The 22582-nt window shown below is 36.3% G+C and overlaps 2 protein-coding genes across 2 annotated transcripts in view; one reads left to right on the top strand and one right to left on the bottom strand.

The window, feature by feature from the left end:
- Nucleotides 1-2430: 2430 nt before the first annotated feature.
- Nucleotides 2431-17319, top strand: slc22a16 (solute carrier family 22 member 16). Its single transcript, XM_005809574.2, has 9 exons — nt 2431-2473; nt 2931-3057; nt 4775-5251; nt 6551-6668; nt 8887-9448; nt 10924-11051; nt 14777-14886; nt 15151-15250; nt 16058-17319. Exons 2-9 carry the CDS (start codon nt 3014-3016, stop codon nt 16250-16252), a joined length of 1734 nt encoding a protein of 577 aa, XP_005809631.1. The 5' UTR covers nt 2431-2473; nt 2931-3013; the 3' UTR covers nt 16253-17319.
- A 1141-nt stretch (nt 17320-18460) lies between these two features.
- The window catches only part of ust (uronyl 2-sulfotransferase), a 50625-nt gene continuing 46503 nt past the window's right edge, over nt 18461-22582 (bottom strand). The window contains exons 6-8 of the mRNA XM_023347262.1: nt 21480-21577; nt 21231-21388; nt 18461-20786 (exon numbers count right to left, since the gene is read on the bottom strand). Coding sequence (XP_023203030.1) covers nt 20494-20786; nt 21231-21388; nt 21480-21577 — 549 coding nt within the window. The 3' untranslated portion in view covers nt 18461-20493. The remainder of the gene's footprint in view (nt 20787-21230; nt 21389-21479; nt 21578-22582) is intronic.

The raw sequence follows: 22582 nt of genomic DNA, 5'->3' as shown, positions 1-22582 counted from the left end.
TGTTATAACATTAATGTTGTAAAGTTTTATGTTTGTAATGTTTACAAGTGCAAATAACAACGTTTTAAAGGATCGTAATATCTTAAGTGGTTCTTGGGCAGAACTTTATAATACTTTACTTTTTCATTTATTTATTTTAAAACAAGAATATTCCAGTTACTTTTTGAATGAAGTGTTGGCACATTTATCAGTTGTTGAAACTCAATATTGCCCACTTAAAACATTTTGTAAATACGATTTCTACTTAAAGACAAAATAAAACAAACAATACATTTTCTAATCCACGAATAATGCTCCAATCCTCTAAAAAAGGTTGTGCGTAAACCTTTCATCGACACACACAAAGAGAAAAAATGCTATTTCCTCTTACTCACACTAGTAATGGGAGAGCACATAAGATATCCTGAGATGGAGGATAACGAAGAGTGAAAAAGAAGAGTGGGGATGAAGTTTACTTGTACGAACAAAATGTTTTACTGCTGCCTATAAATGCTTGAAAAACTAACCTCTTTTGAAAAAATGTCTTCTGCAAATTTTTATATTTTGCTAACAGAAAAGCAACACCCCCAGGCATGACTTTACTTAATGGATTTGGACAATCAGTCAGCTGTTTTGATAAGTCCACGATATAAAGGAGAGAAAGTATTTTTCAAAGAAAACTATTTATAAATGACCTCTTATCAGTTGCCAGTGGTTATCCATTTTATTTATTTTCCATCTGACACTACCACAGATAATATCAGCACTCCTGCTGGATCCAGCCAAAACAAGATGCACTGAGTCAATACAGCGACAGCTACAGCACATATTAATCATTAATCAAAGCTAGGAGCAATGCATAGGGGAAGCAGGCATAGGCTACAGTGTCAAAATCACTCTAGTGATGTGTGAGATTTGTGATCTCAATCATGCCAAACAATTTCTTTCTTTCAGTAATTCTGAGGTTTCTGAGATGCAGAAGATTCTACCTAAACTTTATTGGCACAATAAGATATTGACAACATAGATCCAGTTACAAATAACCTTGAGATATGTGAATTAAGGTGATGTCAGTAAAAAAATAAAATAAAATAAAAAAAAAATAACCACACAATCTAAAGGCCCCAGAAAAGTATTCATACTTCTTGAGAGTTAAGTGTTACAAACACAAACTTTCTTTTTTTGTAGCCATTAACAACAAAATTGAAGAAATTTTACAATATTTACTATTTTCTCAGTTCAAAAATCTTCCATCCATCCATTTTCTTTCACCTGTGTCCCTAATGGGGTCGGGAGGGGTGCTGGTGCCTATCTCCAGCTACGTTCCGGGTGGGAGGCGGGATACACCCTGGACAAGTCGCAAGTCTGTCGCAGGGCAACACAAAGACATACAGGACAAACAACCATTCACACACTCACCTCCAGGGAGAAGTTAGATAGACCAATTAACCTAACAGTCATGTTTTTGGACTGTGGGAGGAAGCCGGAGTACCCAGAGAAAACCCACGCATGCACAGGGAGAACATGCAAACTCCATGCAGAAAGACCCGGGCCAGGAATTGAACCCAGGACCTTCTTGCTGCAAGGCAACAGTGCTACCAACTGCGCTCATTAAAACATATTTCTTTTTAACCCAAAGTTAATGTTTTATAAAACCAACTTTTGCTGCCATCAAAGATAGAAGCCATGTGTCATCACCAGCTTTTTGACATTCTCCTTTACAAATTAACTTAGGATAGGTTAGCATTTTTTTAACTCCTGGCACAAGCATAACCTCGGAGGATCATCTGCATTAATTTAACTCTTTTGTAGTCCTTTGACAGTTTTTTTTTCCAGGAGTGCCCTTTCTTTGTCTCCATCCTTCCTCCCATTCTTTGTTGAGAAAAAAAAAACATTATTTGATGCTGCTATCACCTCAGCACCACAAGGATTGTGTATTCATAGTGATGCACACAAATATCTGTCACTTATAGCATTTTTGCATGTAGCTAAAACAAATTAAATGATCTTAGAAGCGAACTGCTTCCCTAACAAATGTTATTCTCGTCACTCCAGGAGTCATGTCTTCACAGGTTTGCAGGTAAGCTGGTCTTCCCATTTCAGGTGGATTAAGTCGAGCCCACATTGATGTTCTTGGGACGTTGTTTTATAATTCAACTTTACTTTACAGTTCACCACATCTTAACTCCTGACCTAACTGTTGTGCGGTCTACATGTTCACATATTTTGAGAAAATGAGAAAAAGCTCAAGGGTATCAATACATTTGCTATGCTTTGAACAGGGGTAGATAAAAGCCAAGGAAGAGTGCAAACATAATATTGCTGTTAGAGTTAGTGACGATAAAATCAGGTGTTCATCGCCAGTTTTCTCACTCTGTAAAAGTCTGACTAGTGTACAGCAGTTAGAGTCTTTCTAGGGTTTAACTTTCCACTGGTAGCAGATTACAGCAGAAATATGTTTATAGAAAGCCCGGGACGCCCAGGGGGAAACAAGGTTGGTGTTTACCACGGCATGTTTACGAGAGGAGCTTCTCTGTCTCTATACTGTATCCCTAAAACAAGAGCTCTACGGTTAGAGTACGTGTTAGTTTTTCTCCCTCTGGGGTGGCTATCAGGTAACTGCTTCTAAAAGCTCGCTGTCACTAATTGTGTCAATTTAACACGATTGATGGTCGCATGGTTGCATCAAAGCCCCGATTATTTAGCCGTTGATCACATTTGACTGTCTTGGAAAAAAAAAAAAAGAAACAGAGATGATCATATTAACAGGTTAATTACAGGCTTTATTAGACCGAAAAACATCACCCTGTATAAGAAGAATTTTTGAGTAGATATCTACTATACACGCGTGTTCGCGTGCGTGTGTGCGTGTTTGTATGTGCTATCTGTGAATAATACATTTTGCGCCCCTCCTACTCACCGCGAGTGAAAGTCATCTTGAACATTTTCAGCTCTGAGGCACTCAGAGAGAGCTCCGCTGTCTGCTTGGGAGAGTCGCACTGGGAGCGCCAAGGAGCAAACACAGACAGCAAAGATGACAGTGGAGAGGATGTTCGACGAGTATGGACACTTCAAAAGGTAAACAATGACCTTCCGTCCTTAGCTATCCTCAGCACCCCACTTTTTTGTTGACTTAATGAAAGCCAGATGACAATATTCGGAATACTGTTCTGACAGAAATGGATTTCAGAATAACCTTATTTTAAAAATAAACACTAATAACAGCAGTTTCACCTGAAATCATTCATTGCTGATTTTAATAAACCATATTCCTATATATATATATATATATATATATATATATATATATATATATATATATATATATATACTGCTCAAAAAAATAAAGGGAACACTCGAATAACACGTCCTAGATCTGAATGAATGAAATATTCTCATTGAATACTTTGTTCTGTACAAAGTTCCATTTGCACAACAGCAGGTGAAATTGATTGTCAATCAGTGTTGCTTCCTAAGTGGACAGTTTGATTTCACAGAAGTTTGATTTACCTGGAGTTATATTGTGTTGTTTAAGTGTTCCCTTTATTTTTTTGAGCAGTATATATATATATATATATATATATATATATATATATATATATATATATATATATATATATATATATATATATATATATATATATATAATAGGTCAGTTATTTTCATTGTATTATATAATTTTGCTTTCTAGAGTTTTCACTTAAATTGTTGCACTGGTGCTCAGTAATGCAGATGGATGCAGACAATAAAGGGACCGTTTGAAATTATTTCTATATTTTGGCTTGTCAATAAAGTGCACTGAGAAAGTTTCCATACCCAAATTACCTTTCCACCATTTGTCAAGTTATGATCACAGACTACAAATTGTGGTGCACGTTTGTTTTCAGCACTTCTGAGCCAATTTCATGTTAAACTTGAAGTTTAAACTAAAAGTAAATCATACTTAAAGCATTATTTACAAAATAGTACCAAAAACACAACCAGATTGGGTGGAGAACAGCTGTAAGCAGGACCTCTGCTGACTTTCTTTTAACAATAGCTTCTTCTTGTCGCTGTTCAATAAAAACCAGATCTCCGCACAACTAACAGTTGTCCCATCCTCCTCCTGAGCTGTGGATCTTTGCAGCTCCTTCAAAGTTACCATGTTGTTTTTGGCTGCTTGTTGTTGAAGCAGCCAACTGTCCTGTTGTAGCTGGTGCCTATTTTTACTTCATGTCCATAAAATAAATTGAACAGTGATGAGTGAGATTTTGAAAGCCTGGGCTATTGCTTTATAACCTAACCCTCCTGTTAACGTCTCTATAAGCCCTTATCCCTGACCTGTTTGCTGGTCTCATTGGTGTTCATGTGCTCTTTGCTCACTCATGTTTTCTAGCAAACCTCTTAGGACGTCACAGACTAACTGGATTTATACTGAGATGAAATTCTGGTGAACTGTATTTTCTGACTAGTTGATTAATGGAAACAATTGGTTGCACTTGGCTATAGTTACGGGTATCAGAGCAAAGGGCTCAAGTCACAAATGCACAATATTTTGAAGATATATGTTTGTAAAAATCAAGAACAGAAAGAACGCTATTGTACATTTTTTCATATTGGGCTGTGATAAAAAGTGTAATGTGACAACCTCTGAGATAGTTCAAGCAGCATGAATACTTTTGTAATAGGCTGTTTTTATTCAGTACACCATCTCCTTAGAAAGGTACACCAACAATCATTAGAAGTCAGGAATGTATCTTAAACATAACATAATGATTTCCCCTTTCTAATCATTGACATTTTAACTTCTCTCCAGGTTCCAGGCTTGTCTATATTTTGCTGCTGTCTTCCAGGCCACAGCATGTGGAATCCACTACCTTGCCTCAGTTTTTCTGGTCGAGACTCCAAACTTTGTGTGTAGTGTGCCAGGCAACATCACCGATGTCCTGTATGGTAATATAACTGGATCCAGTCTGGAAAGTGTCTTGCCAGTCATCAAGCCAGTTGACGGGCCTTTGGTGGTTCGAACATCCGAGGGGGAGCAATGGGAACTCAGCCGGTGTCGCTCCGCCCTGCGCATCAATCCCCAGGACTTTACATACGATTTTTATGGCAACAAAACTATGAAAGACTGCAGTGGGAACTTTGTTTACGACCACACCGAAGTTCATAATAGCATTGTGACAGACTGGGACTTGGTGTGTGAAAAGGAGTGGCTGGCCAAGCTGTGCCAGCCAACTTTCATGCTTGGAGTGCTGATTGGAGCACTGCTGTTTGGGGACACTGCTGACAGGTAAGCAATGGTTCCAGAATGGAACAAGAAAGAAATCAAAGCATTTTATTGTGAATTATAATTCTGTTTTCTTTTCAGAATTACAGCTGTGGAAAACATATGACAACTAATTATGAAATGTTCACATATTGATTTCTAATTCTTAAAGAAAAAATAGGCTTGCATGTTGGCAGTTGTTTCAAATATCCTCTACATGAAGACTATTATTCTAACTGTAACAGCTGATTTCTCTTTTAAGCCCCACTAAACTATGATCACTTTCAATCTTGTCATGGCTTGCACTCTCTCAAACTGTCTGAAGCAACACTAGGAGAGCTCAGACAGATAAATTGACATGGCTTAACAGCTGAGACTTGGCTGGTCAGCATTTATAGGAGAGCATGCTTGGCATTGAGTCTACCAAATCATTCAAAAGGGTCTACACTGACAGATCACAGATTATTTTCTTGGAAAGTTTGTTTTATACCGATTAAACATTAGTAGTTGATTAAACATTATTTTTTATATAGCATCTGGACTTGCATGCATAAATTAAAAGTGACGATTATGGACATGCTTAAAGTCTTCCAACCATGCGATAAACCTGCAAAACAGATTTTTTAAAATAAAATGGAATAGAAACTTTGTATTTGTGTATTTACAGAAAGGATATCTGGTAAAGCTGACATAGACATCTTCCTTTACATATTGCTCTTCCATACTGGAAAACACAGCATCAACACTGTCTTACTTTGTCCTCATGGTTTTCATTGAACTTTCAGTTATTGACCAAGAGGAAATCATGAACTGAATTAAAGGGAACACAAACTCTAGCTTTACTTTAGTCATTCTCAGAACCTCCTTTTTTAAAATTCTGACATTATTAATCTCCACTATATTGCATCCTGCTGGTGCAATAAATTTATGTGCAAATTTTGATATGTAGTGCAATAGACCAGGGATCCTCAACCCTAGTCCTCAGGGCCCACTGCTCTGCATGTGTTAGCTGTTTCCCTACTGCTGAACACCTGCCTTAAATGAATGGGTGATTATCAGGCTTCTCCAGCAATTACAAGCATGTTAAGTAGATAATGATGTCAATAATATACTACATGAAACAATGGAGTTATTATCGTTTGGTAATAATAACTCCATCAAAAAGCCTTAAATTAGTCTACCAGGTGTTGCAACCAAAGAATTCCTTGATGTTTTGCTACAAGTCTGACCTAAACATGAAACTTCCTCTCTTCTTCTGTTTCTCTGTCCATGTCCATCTTCCCCTGCGTCTTTGCACTCTATCCATGGTTGTCTTTTCAACAGAATTGGTCGAGTAAAGATTCTGATGATCACAAGCCTGTGTCAGTTTGCATTTGGGGTGGCCGTGGCATTCTCTATGAACTACTACTATTTTGTGGTGCTTCGCTTTCTGCTGGCCATGGTGAGGTCAAGGTTTGTTAAAAATTACCAACCCTTTATTGTTTGGTATTTGAAATAACTCTTAAATTTCCAACTTTACCATTTACTAGAAACTGTTTCTTACTGCAAAATCCAGATGGACACTGAGCTACTTTAATAGTTAGTTCTTTCTGCTAATGTTAATGTAAGTATCAACTTTATAGAGTGGAATGATGTTGTTTTTTATTTTAACAACCTTGAGCAAAAGAAAGAAGAGAACTCAAGTGACTGTGTATTTTAGTACTGCCATAAAATTTGTGAATCCTTAAACTGTATGCCTTTGACACATTTTAATGGGGCATTTAAATTAATTGTGGACATTCGCTTAGGCGAAACTGCCTATTTACCATCTTATTGAAAATATCTTTTGTCACACCACAAAAACAAAAAAAACCCTGCAAATATCTGCATCAAGAAAACTCTAAATATCTTGCTAATCTTTGGAATGAAATAATAATAATAATAATAATAATTGTAATAAAAAAAAACTCTTAAACTTTAGGTGAAGAGCTAAGAAAGAACTTTAATTTCTGCCACACTGTGACCAAAGTAGTACTGGAGGAAATAGGAAAATCCGTTATTTTTCCACAGAGGGAAAATTCAGGTGTAGTGAAGAGGTCCAAGATAAAGGAAGCCTGGAACCACACAAAGTAAGCAAGAGATTAGCTTTTAGTTGCTCAAGAGAGCTCATGGGGAAACAAGCAAGACAGATGTTGGCTTGGCCGTGTTGCTATTAGATTGATTTGTAATATTATTTGCTAAGTTATCACATTATTTCTGTGTTTGATGTGTTTCTTGCTCTTCAAGAACGAACACAACACTGGATCCATTTGTTTTATCTAACCTTTTTTTAACATCTGGTGCCTGTTTATTGGTTTTCTTCAACACACATCTGAGACTGTGACAGAACAGCCGCCTCTACTCAGAATAAGTTAAACAACAGTAACCTCTTTCTACTAATAAAGTGACTTTTGAAGGCCACTGGTTGCGCAAGATTTTATTTATAGTATCAGAGTAAGGAGTTCAAATTAAAATACACACACACACACACCCACCACACACACACAAGAAATTGGTAAACCATAGATACTTTTTCTTTTACTGAGTTCTGATTAGAAAAAATATGAAAGACGTTAAGAGGTCAGAGTACTTTTGTAGGTCTTTGCCAATGTTACAACAACTGGACACTGAAATTTAAAATTAATATATCATAAACACACCATTTGATAACTTTAATCAGTCTTAAACCTGCTTTATCTTATATCTGCTTTCTTAGCACTTGGCTGTATCAATGTAGGTCCTTACAGCAAGGGAGCATAATCACTTATATAGGTTACCAAGTGAGCAAAAGGAAAAAAAAAACAAGAAACTGGCAGACTTGTTATTTTCACACTAAGATCAGGATTTTTTTCTGTTTATGAAGAAAACACATGTATCTAAAAAAATATATAGGATTTTTCAAATGTATGTATTTATGTGGCCTATTATTTTAGGTAAAGTTTTTCAGAGTTGTACATGTTAAAATGTCTCCAATTTGCAGAAAATTATTTAACATAAAAAACATGTTCACAAGGGGAAAAAATAGACAATATAGGCTGAGAAACAAATGGTTTGTAAGTTGTGCTGAAAGGAAATCTTTTGTAATTTTATTCTCCACCATCTTTTTCCAACCCCCCTTTCCTCATCAGCAACAGCTGTTGTTTTTCACACAGAATCAGGCGTTCAGATAGTCCCAACTTACCAACTGTAACTGCGCAGCTTTGAAGCTCTGAAGCTCAGCTTTGAATCCTAACCGCACAATTTTAAATTATTAAGACAGTGTATTACAGAGGGATTTACTTAATATGGCAAAGAAAACAGTCTCTTGTGTTGACAAATGTTTGGAGATTTAGGGAAGATATGAGTCTTTATGGATACTTGTCTTGCACCCATTTTAAACACTGAGTTTCTATTGTACTTTTTTATGTTGGCAATGTTGTATGGCAGTAAAACTTCAAAGAGTTTAGTATGTGGTCTGAAAAGGAAGACAAGCCCCATTTAAACACTTAACAAGCGGACAGTTTGCTTTCGGTGCCCACAGTAGTAACACAAAAGACCCATAAAAGCAATTTAAGTCTGTGAATTCTGGACTGTAATCATTGAACTAATGATTTCTCCTGTAATGTTAGTCTTCTTTCTTTGTTTCTTGTTGCTGTTGACAGGTGTCCAGTGGCTACCTGGTTGTTGTGTTTGTGTATGTGACAGAGTTCACGGGCAGCAAGGTGCGTACATGGACCGCTATGCACATCCATGCAGCCTTTGCAGTTGGCATCATGGTGGTGGCTCTGATGGGTTACCTGGTCCGAGTCTGGTGGATCTACCAGATCATCCTCTCCATATGCACCTCACCCTTTTTGCTGTTTTGCTGGAAGTTCCCAGAGACGCCTTTCTATTTAATGGCCAAGGGCCGTTATCAAGAGACTCAGGCCCTCCTGGACACAATAGCCCGATTCAACGGACTTGAGTGCCGACTCAAGGCGGAGGATCTGCTGGAACCAATGAAGACGGAGAATGGCAAAGCACTGCTAGAGAAGGAGGAAGAAGAGAGGCCCTCACAACCTGAGAAGAAACTATCCATCCTGGATCTGTTTTGTAGCAGGAGGATGGCAGTCCGTACTTGCACAGTGTGGGCCATCTGGTTCATCGGCAGCTTGGGCTACTATGTCTTCTCTCTAGGTTCAGTGAATCTGGGAGGAAACCAATATGTTAATCTTTTCCTGGCTGGTGAGTGCCAAATCAAAAATAATTTTAACTATACATTAAATATATCCATTCTAAAGCAAGATGTAAATGGTGATATATTTCTGTAAATATCTTTAGGGAATATAGGCAACAAAATTTGTTTACCAGTATTTAATTCTGGCACTTTTTTTAAAATAATGGCTGCAGTTTAGCTTTCAATACTTTAATACTACAATTTACATCACTACATATCTGCCATGGATTTTAATAGTGTATTAAATATGTGCCTTAATGCAAGTTGTCCTTATCAGATGCCTTATTAAGCATCTGAAACAGTAGCACACACAATTCAATCACCGTTTAAACCAGGCTTGGTAAAAAAATAAAAAAAAATCTTAAAATGAAAATGGCCTTCATTTTTTATGTTTAGATCCAAATAAAACAGATGCTAGTTACAGGAACATTAGTGGGAAATGAGAAAGCAGCGTCAGTAAATAACTGAATCAGTCTTTATTCCCCCGTAACAGTTTGAAAAAGATCTTAAATTAAAATCCTGTAGGATTTTCTTCTTTGAAGAATTAATTATTTTTCAAAGATGGCCAAAAACATGTTGATGGAACAAAATGATGTTCGAGAGAGTAACTAAAAAATATTTTCTGTCCTTTATTATATTTTGTCTGTGCTTTGATTATATATATATATATATATATATAGAGAGAGAGAGCAAAACCCATGCTCTAAATATTGAGAAAAGTATTTTTTGTCTTTAACTTGTGAAATTGTCATTTATTTGGTTCTCTTAACCATTCATTAAAGGTTTAGTCTGTGGTGTCAAAACTTTTCCATGCTGTAATACTTCAGTGATGTGAGAGTGAGAAACGTGCTGTTATCCAAGTTGGGGTTGTTTACAGCTCTGTTTATGGTAACTGAGAGCCAAGAATGAACACAAACTGTCCTCGGCTAAATGGTTTCCGCATCGCATCTAATAAAGAAAATAAGATTTGTTGAAAAAGTCACAGATGTAATGTAATGCTATCCTCAGAGTACCGGGTTACTCCCAGGTCCTGTATTTAAGCTGTCAGTTCTTCTGAGAAAAACTGGGTATTATTTTTGAAAATTTGCAGCCTCAATCCATCGACTAAGTTGTTCCTTTACTAAACCTGTATTGTCAGTTTAGCTGAATGCTTTGTTCTTTTAGTTTCCAGTAAATGTAAACATACTCCTATTTTAATTTCTTTTAAATCCTGCAGTTGAATTTATCTGCTAGGCACATGTTGCACTCAAAAATTTGGGATGAAGCACCCCTTTAATAACTTTTCTTCCTTTAAAGCAACAATAAAAAAAACAAAACATCTGTTTTTTCAATTCCTGGATCACAGGGTCTTCTATGAATACCTTGAAATTTCCTTCATTGCTCAGACATTGGCTGGTTATTTTGATCTCCTAGATTAAATATCACTGTGTCAGTGGCATGATAAACCTTTGACCACAGTGCTGTTTTGACTGGTTGTTTCCAGGGGCTGTGGAGCTCCCTTCTTATCTGGTTGGCTGCTTTGCAATGGACCGGATTGGGAGGAAGAAGACATGTGCTCCGGCTCTGCTTCTGGCCGGGGTTGCTTGTATGCTCATCATCGTGGTTCCTACTGTATGTATGCAGATGTTTTGCACAGTTTAAACTCCAATGATGCAGCAAGTTGTTCATTTGTGTGTCAGTTTACATTGCTTCTCCATTGTCAGTAAATTCATCCACATTTCAGCATTTCACAGCATTAAACCTAGAATAATTCTGCAGCTGAAAAGGTGTATGAAGTTGTAAGGGGGTGTGCGCTTCACCAAAGCAAAAACAGGAAAAGTAGCTGTAATAATAAGTAATATAGGGGTATTTTAAGGTATTGCACAAAGTATTTTTTTCCTGGCAGTGCTTAATTTAAGGCAGTGCTCTGAGGTACTAGACGGTTACTGTTTACCACTATGATATATGACACTTCCTGTCTGAAATGTGTTTGTGCTCTGGTCTCTGACCTACATTACTCCTTTGTAGAGTTACTCTAGCTAACAGCTTGCACTTAACTTTTGACTAAATATAACCTTTGACTTGCCATTTTGAATTGAGTATGTCCAGCACAGGGTGAATAAATGGCAACAAAAGTACAGTTGAAATTGAATTGACAAATTGCCTGTTTTATATTTTTTCTAGATTCTTCTAGATCCACTCACCAGAGTATGCACACAAACACAAATATATCATAGCTTCACAAACATATAATTACTTCTGATATATAAGTGAAAGTATTAAATGTGAAAAATCACTTATAGAAACCTTATACAATATTAACGCAGTGCTCTTGATGTCACCAATTTTGTTTTAAAACAATGAGAAAATGATTTGTTGATATTTTAAAGTCTTTGACAGCTATCATAGGTTAAACTGCAGCTCTCTTATTATTGTAGGGAATCCAGACTCTTACCTTCATTCTGGAATTTCCAAATGGCTGCCAGCATTTCCAGATCAAGAATTATCTATGATAGAGGATGAACCACATTTTTAGCAACAGTGTAATTCAAAGTTTTTGCATTATTAAAAGGAAAGTAAAACCCACAAAAATTGAAACATTATATTGCAAAGTAATAGAAAATGATAAATGATTGAAAAAACATTTTACAGTCTATGATGTTATTAGCTAAAGTACTGTAAACAAATAGGTCTTGATTGAAAGAAACTCAGTTTTTCAGAATTTTTTTAGTTTTTCTGGAAGTTTGTTTCAGATTGGAGGAACATAAAAACAGAATGCTGTTTCTCTATGTTTGGATCTGGGGATGCATAGCAGACTTGAACCAGAAGACCTGGGTCTTCTGTAAAGTTGATACAACTGATCTTTAGTATATATATAGGTGTTAAGTGATTTATAAAATATCAAATTATTTTTAAGTCTTTTTCTTTGAGTTACAGGAAGCAAATGCAAGGATTTTTGAACTGGGGTGATGTTTAGAATAGAATAGAATAGAATTACTTTATTCATCCCAGCAGGGAAATTATTTTGCAGTTACAGCAGCCTAGAGACAAGACACACAACAACCACCACTGAATAGCAATTGTAGACAAGATAAAATAAAAATAAAATATAACATGCTGTCAATATAAAAAGCAGCTTAGAGCAGTCCTTGCAAAGATTCAAAAATGCAGAAACAGTATGTATATGTAAATATATGTACAGTAAGTGTGCCACAGTGCAGTTGTGCGAAATTGAACTGATTAGTGCAGAACAATGATTTAGCTTTTATTGTACAGTGAGATGGCATGTGGCAGGAAGGATTTCCTGTATCTGTCCCTACGACAGCGGAGCTGGAGCAGCCTATGTGAGAAGGTGCTCCGCTGTCTGTCCACTATGTGGTGGAGAGGGTGCTGTTTATTGTTTAGCTATGTTCAATTAATCCTTTCTGTTATCTGCTGAAACTCCTACTCTTGTCTCTCTTTCACAGCCTGAATAAACTGCAGACAAGTATCTAGCAAATATAGTTTACTTTGAAGAAGCTTCTTAATTATTTGTGTGTCCTCCGATTTCATTTTATCCACTGAAAATTACTAACTTTTGAGTCTTTCTTCTGTCAGTAACAACACCTCAGGGTGTTGTGGTATCATGGCCTAGTTATCATTGGTAGAAAAATGGTAGAAAAGGAAGAATTTTGGAGTTTCCAATGATAGACATTTGTCAGGTTGATCAAGCTGGAAATTAGGCAGATCTAAGTCACTTTTTCACATTTTGCCTGATGTATTAAGGAGAAAAAAAATAAAGGTTGCAGAAACGCCAATTAATGAGCTAAACTCCTAAGGTTAGACAACACAACTGTGAAAACTATACAAAAAGAAGAGCTGCATTATTTTGGCTGCTATGTGTGTTTTTACAATCAGTGCAAACACAGCAGAGAGGTGTAAAGTTGAACATCTGTTCTAAGTGGTTTCACAAAAACCTCTTGTATGTTTTTAAACTGAAAATTACAACCAATGGTTTTTGCAACATAGTTAGTACTATGTTTAGACTTTTTGGGGAAATTTGGCAGCTGCATATGATGGAGAGAAACACTCCCACCTCTCACAAGTGACCTCTTTGACAAAAAAAAGATTACCAGAGAAGACTGCTTTACTGTAAACAGCTGAGTGTGTAGCATGTTACAGCACCACATCTGCTAGATAAAGTGACTGTTAGTTCACCACATCAGTACAACCCAAATTTAGATTTATTGAATTCATAGAAGACAAAAAATCCCCAAACAACCAAAAAAAACAACAACATTTGGCAGCATTAAATCATACACCCCTCTGTCAGTGTTTTCAATTGTGTCTACATGTTGCATCAGAGTAAAAGAGATACAATTACTCAGCTCAGTTTCCAAAAACTTATTTTTGCACAGCAGTACACAGTGGTGCAATGAGGCCAATATATGCAATTTATTTTTGCTTTTAGTTTGTACTTTTTTTGTTTTATGCCTACACACAGCTAAAGGCAGTTACATAGCTTCATTTCTTTCTGCAAAAAACCTGAACTCAATATTAAGATGTTTCTCAAAATATCATTGGCTAATTAATGTTTACACTTTAAACACCCATGTGCATTCAGATGTATACTTAAAACAATTCTGTTTTTTTTAAAACAACTCCTCATTATAGATTCTTCCAAATGGAATGGAAAAATTAATATCATGATCCAGAACACTATTGCATTGCTAGTTTGCTTAATACATTTTCTAAGCAAATACCTGGTTGAAAACAGATTAGAAAAATATTTGTTCTTTAAAGTAAGTGAAATTACATTTTGATTTTTCTTGCTTAGCAAACTGCTGTATATGCATTTTGATGTCATGCCTAATTAGCATCCAGATGAATACATAATCCTTACAAAAAGTAAAAAGAATAAGTGTTGATTCATTTATGCCAAGCAAAACAGCATTATTGTGTAAATTAGAGATATCAATAGTCTATATTGATGCTTTAATCACTTATAAAAATCATAGCAGGAAAACTCTGGTCAGCATTGCTCAATAATGTGGTTAGTTTTCATTGGAAATAAGTCACTCGTAGTGTCACCCTTCACCTATTTGTAATGCGAGAGCCTTCTAGAAGAAGAAACTCATGTTGCCCTAGATCACAAAATGCAAACTCCTCTTGCATGTTAAGATGAATTATGTTGGTGAATCAGTGAGTCTGTAAGTTCAAAGGTCTATCTTTATTCCAAGAAATAAAAACATTGCATGTAATATAGCAAGCTAAAGTCTTTGTTTATAATGTGAAATTATGAATATGACACTTGTTTCTTACGTTTTTTTCCGTTTTTTTGTCTCCTATCAACAAACTTTACCCAATCTGACCTTTAGGAAATAGAGTCTCTGGCCATCGCTCTCAGTATGATTGGAAAGTTTGCTGTGGCGATTGCCTTTGGCCTCATCTACCTGTACACCTGTGAGCTTTACCCTACTGTCATCAGGTGAGAAAAAAATACAAATTCTAACATACACAAAACATATGACAATTTGTGGCTTCCTTTTACAACTATTTCCTAATAGAAATACCTTGCAAATTTAGGAAAGAGCTCTTATTCAGGTTTCATAACTACTAAAATTGCTGCAATCAATGATGCTCATACATTTTGCAGTCGGTTAATAAGGATGGCACTAATGGCAATTCTGTTGTCTTGATTTGGTCTTTCTGGAATAAGTTAATCCATTGTGTGTGGATGTTCCCTCTGCAGATCCCTGGCAGTAGGTAGCGGCAGCATGATGTGTCGTGTTGGCAGTGTTGTGGCTCCTTTCTGCGTCTACCTGGCTGATGTCTGGGTCTATCTACCTCAGGTATGACCTTTTCTTTTTTTTTTGCAAGCCCTTCAGACAAAGTCAGAATGCTTAACATTCTAACAAAAGATTTTTGAGGGATAGTGTTTCTTTTTTCATTTACATCTTTCTGCACCAAAGCCATTAGGGGTTTAAGTGACTAATACAGATTACACAAGGATGCATATGTCTTCAGTTAACTCCATTAACATAATTAGGAAACATCAGGAAGGCAGAATCATTTTTAAAGGTTTTATTGGCTCTAGTGGCCTTTATTTGATAGTGAATTGACAGGACAGTGGGTAATGAGAGAGGGGGAAGACATGCGGCAAGGGTCGCCAGACCGGGAATCAAACCTGCGATAGCCGCGTCGAGGACTAAGGCCTCCACATGTGGGTTGTGCTTAACCCCTGTGCCATAGCTGAATTCTAAGCCAAAACAAGCAAAAATGATACAACTGTGAAATAGTTGTTTTTGCATATTTATTCTTCCTATTCAGTATCTTAAAACACTTCAATGTTTGTTTTGGCTCTAACATAATTAAATATCTTTAAGAATCTAACAGGTCACAATTTGCTTATGCAATATTTAGACAGATTTTCTTAGTAAAGCCATATATCTGATGAAATAGGGTTAAAAAATAGTTCCTGCAGGGTTTTGAGATGAGTGCACCTTTACTAAGGAGCTCAGTATGCTGTTAAGGAAATTTGTTAGCAGGTGTTGCTGAAATGTAATTTAAATGCATCATAGTCTGTGTCTCTCTTGACACAACATTCTAATTTTATATGCTTTTTCAACAAAATATATACTTTTACCATCTTTTTTCAGATCATTGTAGGAATCCTGGCATTCATAATTGGAGTGCTTACTTTGCTCTTACCCGAAACCTTGGGCAAACCTCTCCCCACCACTTTGGAAGAGGCTGAATCTCTTGGAAGCAACCCCAGAAAGAAGAATTCAAGCCCTGTCAACAAAGATGCAGGGGATGGGATGGAGCTAAACCAACATGAAGCTAAAGCCTGAGCTTTCTCGCTGCTGGGAAACCAGGCCATAAGAGGAAAGGAACTGAAGAATGAGAGACAAACAACCTATCAATAGTTTACTGTACTGGTGAAAAAAAAAAAAGCTTTCATCAAATTATTGGAGCTAAGGTTTGTTTTTAGTGGACATTTTTTTTTTGCAAACTGACCAACAATTCAGTACAAAATGGGGCCCTGAGGACTTTTCACCTCAACATCTTCTGCTTTCCTACATGGGTCAATGTTTGATCAACGAAACAGTATGAATGTGTGAATTTTAAGTACATATTCTGAGACCACAGGAAAATTAATAATACTTAAAGGGTCAGATCAATTTTAGTAATGTACTTGACGCTGATTTTTAAAGACTACAATGATTGGACGGATAGAGATGCCTGCAGAATTATATTTATCGTAATTATTTAAGTTAAAACAAAATAGACTAATTGCTTTACATGTAAGTTATTTGAGATATAGTTTAGCCTGTTTGCACTGTGGAATGTATCATAATAGAAAAAGTGCCTTTTTTACTAATTAATCTCAGGGCATTCAGACTACTGTGAACAACTTAAAGTATTACAGTTTAACATCAGTTTGACAGCCTCATTGGGCCTTGAACCCATAGACAGGTTTACGAGTTGTATATGTGGGTATGTTTTCCAGTTTAATCTGTTGTTGAGAACTAGTTCAGTTTTTCTCATGCTTGTATTCTGTTTGCAATCTGTATGCTTGACATATTCAAGGATATGCACGTCATTACTGTGTTTGGGAGCCAGGATATAATCTCCAGATGTTTGGACCAAATCCAGGAACAAACTGTCGTGTTGAGGTGATGTGTGGCTTCCTATAGCCATAGAGAGCTTTAGGAGGGTAAACTATAAAATTGAAGCATTGGTGCTCAGAAGTCAGATCTACAATCATCACAAATGGCTTCATTGCCTTTGTTTTTATCATAATAGTGGAATACATGTATTACACTGAGAATATATTCTTCCTCATGCCTACCGTAGATTTGTTTTTCAATTTTATTTATGTTTCTGCTTTAGGAAACATATTTTACAATGGTATCGAGAAGAGAAAATAAATCTAAATAAAGACTGTTTCATAAATACCACATCCACAGCTTATTTGAATGTCTTCTGCTAGAAAAAAAAGAAGGGACAAAGCTATTCAGTGAAATAATTTTTCTATGCTCTTTTGTGATCATCTTACATACACTCTTTCCTGTTTGTTGCAGCTGACGAAGTTCAACTGCAGCAGTTGCAGAAAGTTCACTCTCTCTGCATCACCTTTCACATGAAGTAAATCTTTGTATTCAGCCTCTGAGTGGAAAACTGCACATGGATTACCTGAAAAGTCTGTACCAGTGTTTACATTTGTGTGGATGGAAAAATTTAAAGAAGTCTGCTACAGTTGGGGCTTAGATTTTCCTGCCAATGATAACCACTCCTTCTGTCCACTGATGGAAATTAGTGCAGTATACATAAATTACACTGTACTGGAACAAGAAACTCAAAAGCATAAAAACAAGAAAATGTTTAATTCCACTAGCCACGCCCATTCCTTATTACTGCCAGTTCTGTGGAATCAGGAAATTGCTAAAATAGAACCTGACTGACGACATGAAACAGGCAAAAAATATCTTAAACAGCAATACTGTTCTTAAATAAATTGAAGAACAGTTGTTTGGGACAGCACTTTTCTTTCTCCCTTTTTCATCCTATTCCATTAAGCAAGCTGTTTCAATCCTCTATATCAGACTCCATATTCAGACTGCTACAGAAATTGTGTGTTTCAGTGGCCTTTCCATTAACAGCTTTGGATTTTTCACTCAAATCTGAGAATTTGTATCTTTACAGCATTTTACAGGTTCAACACTTTTTTTTTTCTTTTGCACTGGATCTGACTCAAAGAACAGTATTATTTATTTATACATTAAACTCACAGTCATAAAAGGTCCCTACATAAAGTCTAAAGAATCAGTATAAAGGTATGTCTACTAAAAAAAAAATGTTTTAAGAAAGAAAATAACAGGAAGTGACATTATGGTATAAGTTCTCCCTTCTTTGTGAAAAAGAGACCTGTATAGAGCTTTGGTAAGATGAGATAAGCTGGAGCAGGATAGCCACAACAACAACAAAAAATCATGTTTGCAAAAATACATTCTTAGCCAAAAAAGCTCCAAATTTAAAGGACATTTATCTCAAAAGCCTTAAATGATAAAATGAATTTATTATGAACCAGTTTTCCACTGTAGACACATTGAAATGGCATGTATAGTCTCATCACTTTGAGAAACATGATACACGCTAAACACTGTTTTCCTTCCTGAGAATTTTATCTTGAATGCAAATGATTACAAAATAATAAATTAAATTGATATGAAATAAAACACTTAAAACATAAATGCAACAATACCAAGAAGACAGGTGATGGAAGTTATGAGGTGTAGGTTAAGTCTGTAGTTGACATGTTAGCTTATGGCTATGTGGATTTTATACTACTTCTACCAGTAGCTAATGTAAAATGATAAAAAAAAAAGTTACTGTAAGCTGACTTAAACAGATAACTCAAGTTCAGAATTTTTTTTTATGTGGCTCTTTTCAAAGATCCTAAGCAGTTAACAGCCTTTGTTGGGTGTCTTTATTTACTATAAACAAAATAGTTACCGTAGTATAGGAGCTGACACACCAATACTTACCTGTATGAAACATCTGTCACTTATAGAAAAATAATGTAGTTAAGAAAATTTGCAAATCAGAGTTGAGACTTTTGCTTCTTACATTCATTAAATTTTCTTTTATACATGTTGTTTGGAAATGTGGCCATCTCTGATCTAAGTACTTGCTTAATACAGGAACATTATTGGTGATGCAACATCTCTGAGCTTCATTATCTCAATAATTATCAGCTCCTCTGTAAATAACAAAAGCCAAGCAACCCTAATGATAGCTAAAGGTTTCTCAGGTGATCTAAAAAAAAAAAAATCGAGAAATTATTATCAAGATTTCAGTTGCCGTAAAATCCTTTGGTGCTTGACAAATTCTGCTTAGCCTTTGCCTGTAGTAACAGCAAATCCAGAAAATTCTAAATGAAGATATATAGAGAGTTTTTACTGTGGGTGAGATATTAACTGCTTATAATCCTTTAAAGAGCGTCACTTTAAGAATTCAGTACTTTCTAAAACACAAAAGAGCACAAACACTTCCATGCCTTGCAAGCAAATATCATTCACCACTACATAACCAAGTCAAAATAAAAGGCAAAATGTTATCCAGTTCTGATCAAATCCCTCATTTTGCTGCAGATGTTCACAAAGCATTATTTCACAAAAAAACCCTGCAGGATATTTATACAGTTTAAAAAGGCATCACAGCAGAACACTGTTATTTGGTAAACTCTGATTTCTTTGCACCTTTGGATTACAAATGAGGCTTCCTAATGCTTTTAGCATGTGACACATACCCCTGACATACTGTCAAAGAATTGTATTTCTCAAATAACAAAACTATTCTAAATTACTCTGTTGGCAAGGTCAAACTCAGTCATTCATGTACATCTAGGTGGAATTCTCTGAATTCATAATAGATGTGTATGGTTTAACCCTCATTCATACCTTACAACATTTGACAATTCCTTAAAATGTTATAAACATCTTATAACAACTGACTTAACTTAATGCAACTGTTACCAGCTGTGATCCCAAAGCTTCCTGTCTCACAGTTACTGGAAATCCTAATGAGATTTGGCACTTATAACAGTCCTGGACAGCTAATATACATACAATATTTTTGGCACGTTTCCCCCCCCCTCAAAGTCATTTTTTTTATTAAATCAGCACTTTTATAAAATAAAAGTCTGATTGGAAATATCTCTGAAGTCCTCTTCAACATTTAGTTGACATTAAATTGCCCGCTAATCTCTCCTGGAGATTATAACAGTTAAGATCATAAAACCCTCATAACAAGCTCCAGTAAAACCAATCATGAAATAATTTGAGCCTGTAATTATTTCCATCTGTCCTTGTCCAGTTCTTAAATAGATCATTTTTGTTTCTTTCAGTTGCTTAAGTCCAAAGTGCTGGGCCTTTCATAACAGGAGCTTGAAGACGAAAAACCGAACTCTCCAAAGTAAAGGAGCCAAAAGACAGGACATACTGCCACTATTCCTCTGGGTGTCTCATGCTTTCTTTAGCCAGTTTTAGTCGACTCTATAGTTTGGCTTTATCCACTGTTTACACAGTCCTCAGGGATGAACCAGCCAGCTGTTGGCGTCCTCCAGGTCTGAGTCTAGCTCCTCATCTTCATCTAAAGGTTCAGGTGTTCGAAGGGCCAGTTCACGTAAGAAATCAGGCGGGTAGGCCGGCGGGTGAGAGGTGGATCTCAGGCCAATTTTCTTCTTCATGAGGTGAAACTGGTCACGGATGAAGTCATAGAACTCGTACTCGTAGCGCATCCGGTGATACAACACCTGCAGGGCCTCCAGCGTAGGCGTATGTTTTCTGACCGTGCCAGTCAGGTTTCCCATTTTTCGATATTCTTTGATAGGAAAGCGAAAAAAAGACAAGTCAGTTAATACAGTTGAATTAATTTAATAAACCACTTGCTAAAACCCAACTTAATGAATTAAGGGTTCTGCATAGTCGAACCGAACTGCCAAAATAATTTTTTATTGTTGCAGTAGAATGACAAAAATCACGTCATATTGTTCTCAGCCTCATGTCGTCCGCCTCTTCTTGTCACAAACCTCCTTGAAAACGTTTTGCCCCTCTCTGCATATAAAACTATTGTGTGATTGGTAAGAACTTTGTGGGTGTGTTTTTTCACATATTTCTCAATTTGATATAAGCATCATGCCCAAACACAATTAAAAAATAATAATTTGATCAGATGAAATATAGTTTATAATTGGAATTAAAGTCTTTGCCTCTAGTCTTGTTTTAAGAATAACAAACATCATGACATTTATCAGTTTGCACCAACCTGGACTCTTATAAATGTCAAGCACTCCAGAAAAGTAATGGGGTAAGAGTCTCTCCAGCATAAGCAGAACGTCCTCCAGCTCTTCCAAGATACCCACAAGGAGGTAGTTCTCCAGCACATTCTGCTTGGCCCTCTCCAAAGCCCACACTCCAGGGTCTCTGTGAGACATCCAAGTAGGAAAAGTGAGCAGTCAAAAAACATTTATGTGAAAGGAATTGACGGAAAAGATTCCCAAAGCTGTAAATCTACCTGCACTTAGGATGTTGTCCACAGAAATAGGGAATGATGTAGAAAACTCGAGGATTGGAGCACTCAGGGTAATTCTCTAGAATGCACACATTTATATCCTGAAAGTAGACAAACACAATAATGTTAGTTTTGAAGCTCTTATTTCTACATGGTTTTTTTTGTTGTTTAGTGGCCGGCTTTATCCACTAGATGGAGCGCTTCACTTTGATAAACCCAGTCAGTCTCACAATGGTGAGCCAAAGCGCTTTAAGAAAGCAACATTATGTGCAAGAAGATCAAGTCAGCCCTACATCTGCTATCAGTGCAAATATAACAACAAAACATCAGTAGAGCACACAAAAGATTTCACAGTTTAGATGTCGGACGTGTAGTGATGAGGGAGAGTTGTGACTTTTCTACTTGAATTTGGTAATTGTTAAAAAATGACATGGGGAAACATGAACAAATATTAAAAACACACATGCAGCAGTGAAGCAGGCCAGCCACTGAATGCTGTGGAACCTGGAGTCAAATCCATGTCAGGTGACGTAAGTATTCTGCATGGAAACGAGTCCTGAGAAACAAAACACTCTAGGAAGCTTTGCTTGGCAGCATATCCCAAAAGAACTCATGCTCATGCTGCAGACACAGAACAAGGTTGGTAACAGGCCTATTGTATCAAAATAGATAAAACTGTAAACATGTTCTCAAAACTGGTTCTTTTAATCACCACTTTGGAATATTTTCTAATAGCAGAGCGCAAATGAGTAATTTATCAAAATCAGTACTGAGAATGACAGATTCTCAGTTCTGAGAACTTAGCTGAGTAGTCAGAACCAGAACTCCAACCTTTCCCAAATGACTCCAGCTGCTGATGAGGGAATGATGTAAAGACCTACAGATGAACAGGCTTTGTTTTGGAGAGTTTGGTTTCTATGAGAGCTAGCAAGTGGCATTTAAGTATTATAAAAAGTGATTAATTGCCTTAAGCAAAAAAAAAAACAACAACAAAAAAAACACACTACCGCATACAAATCACTGGCCTGGAAAACACATGAAGAAACAAAAAAGAAATTGTTGATCTTTAGGTTTTATACAACTGGTAAAAAAAAAAAAAGTTAAGT

The sequence above is a fragment of the Xiphophorus maculatus genome, chromosome 15 (assembly GCF_002775205.1).
Source record: "Xiphophorus maculatus strain JP 163 A chromosome 15, X_maculatus-5.0-male, whole genome shotgun sequence".
NCBI classification, from domain to species: Eukaryota; Metazoa; Chordata; class Actinopteri; order Cyprinodontiformes; family Poeciliidae; genus Xiphophorus; species Xiphophorus maculatus.
Note: the sequence above shows the minus strand (reverse complement) of the source record. Positions and strands in the feature narration are given on the sequence as shown.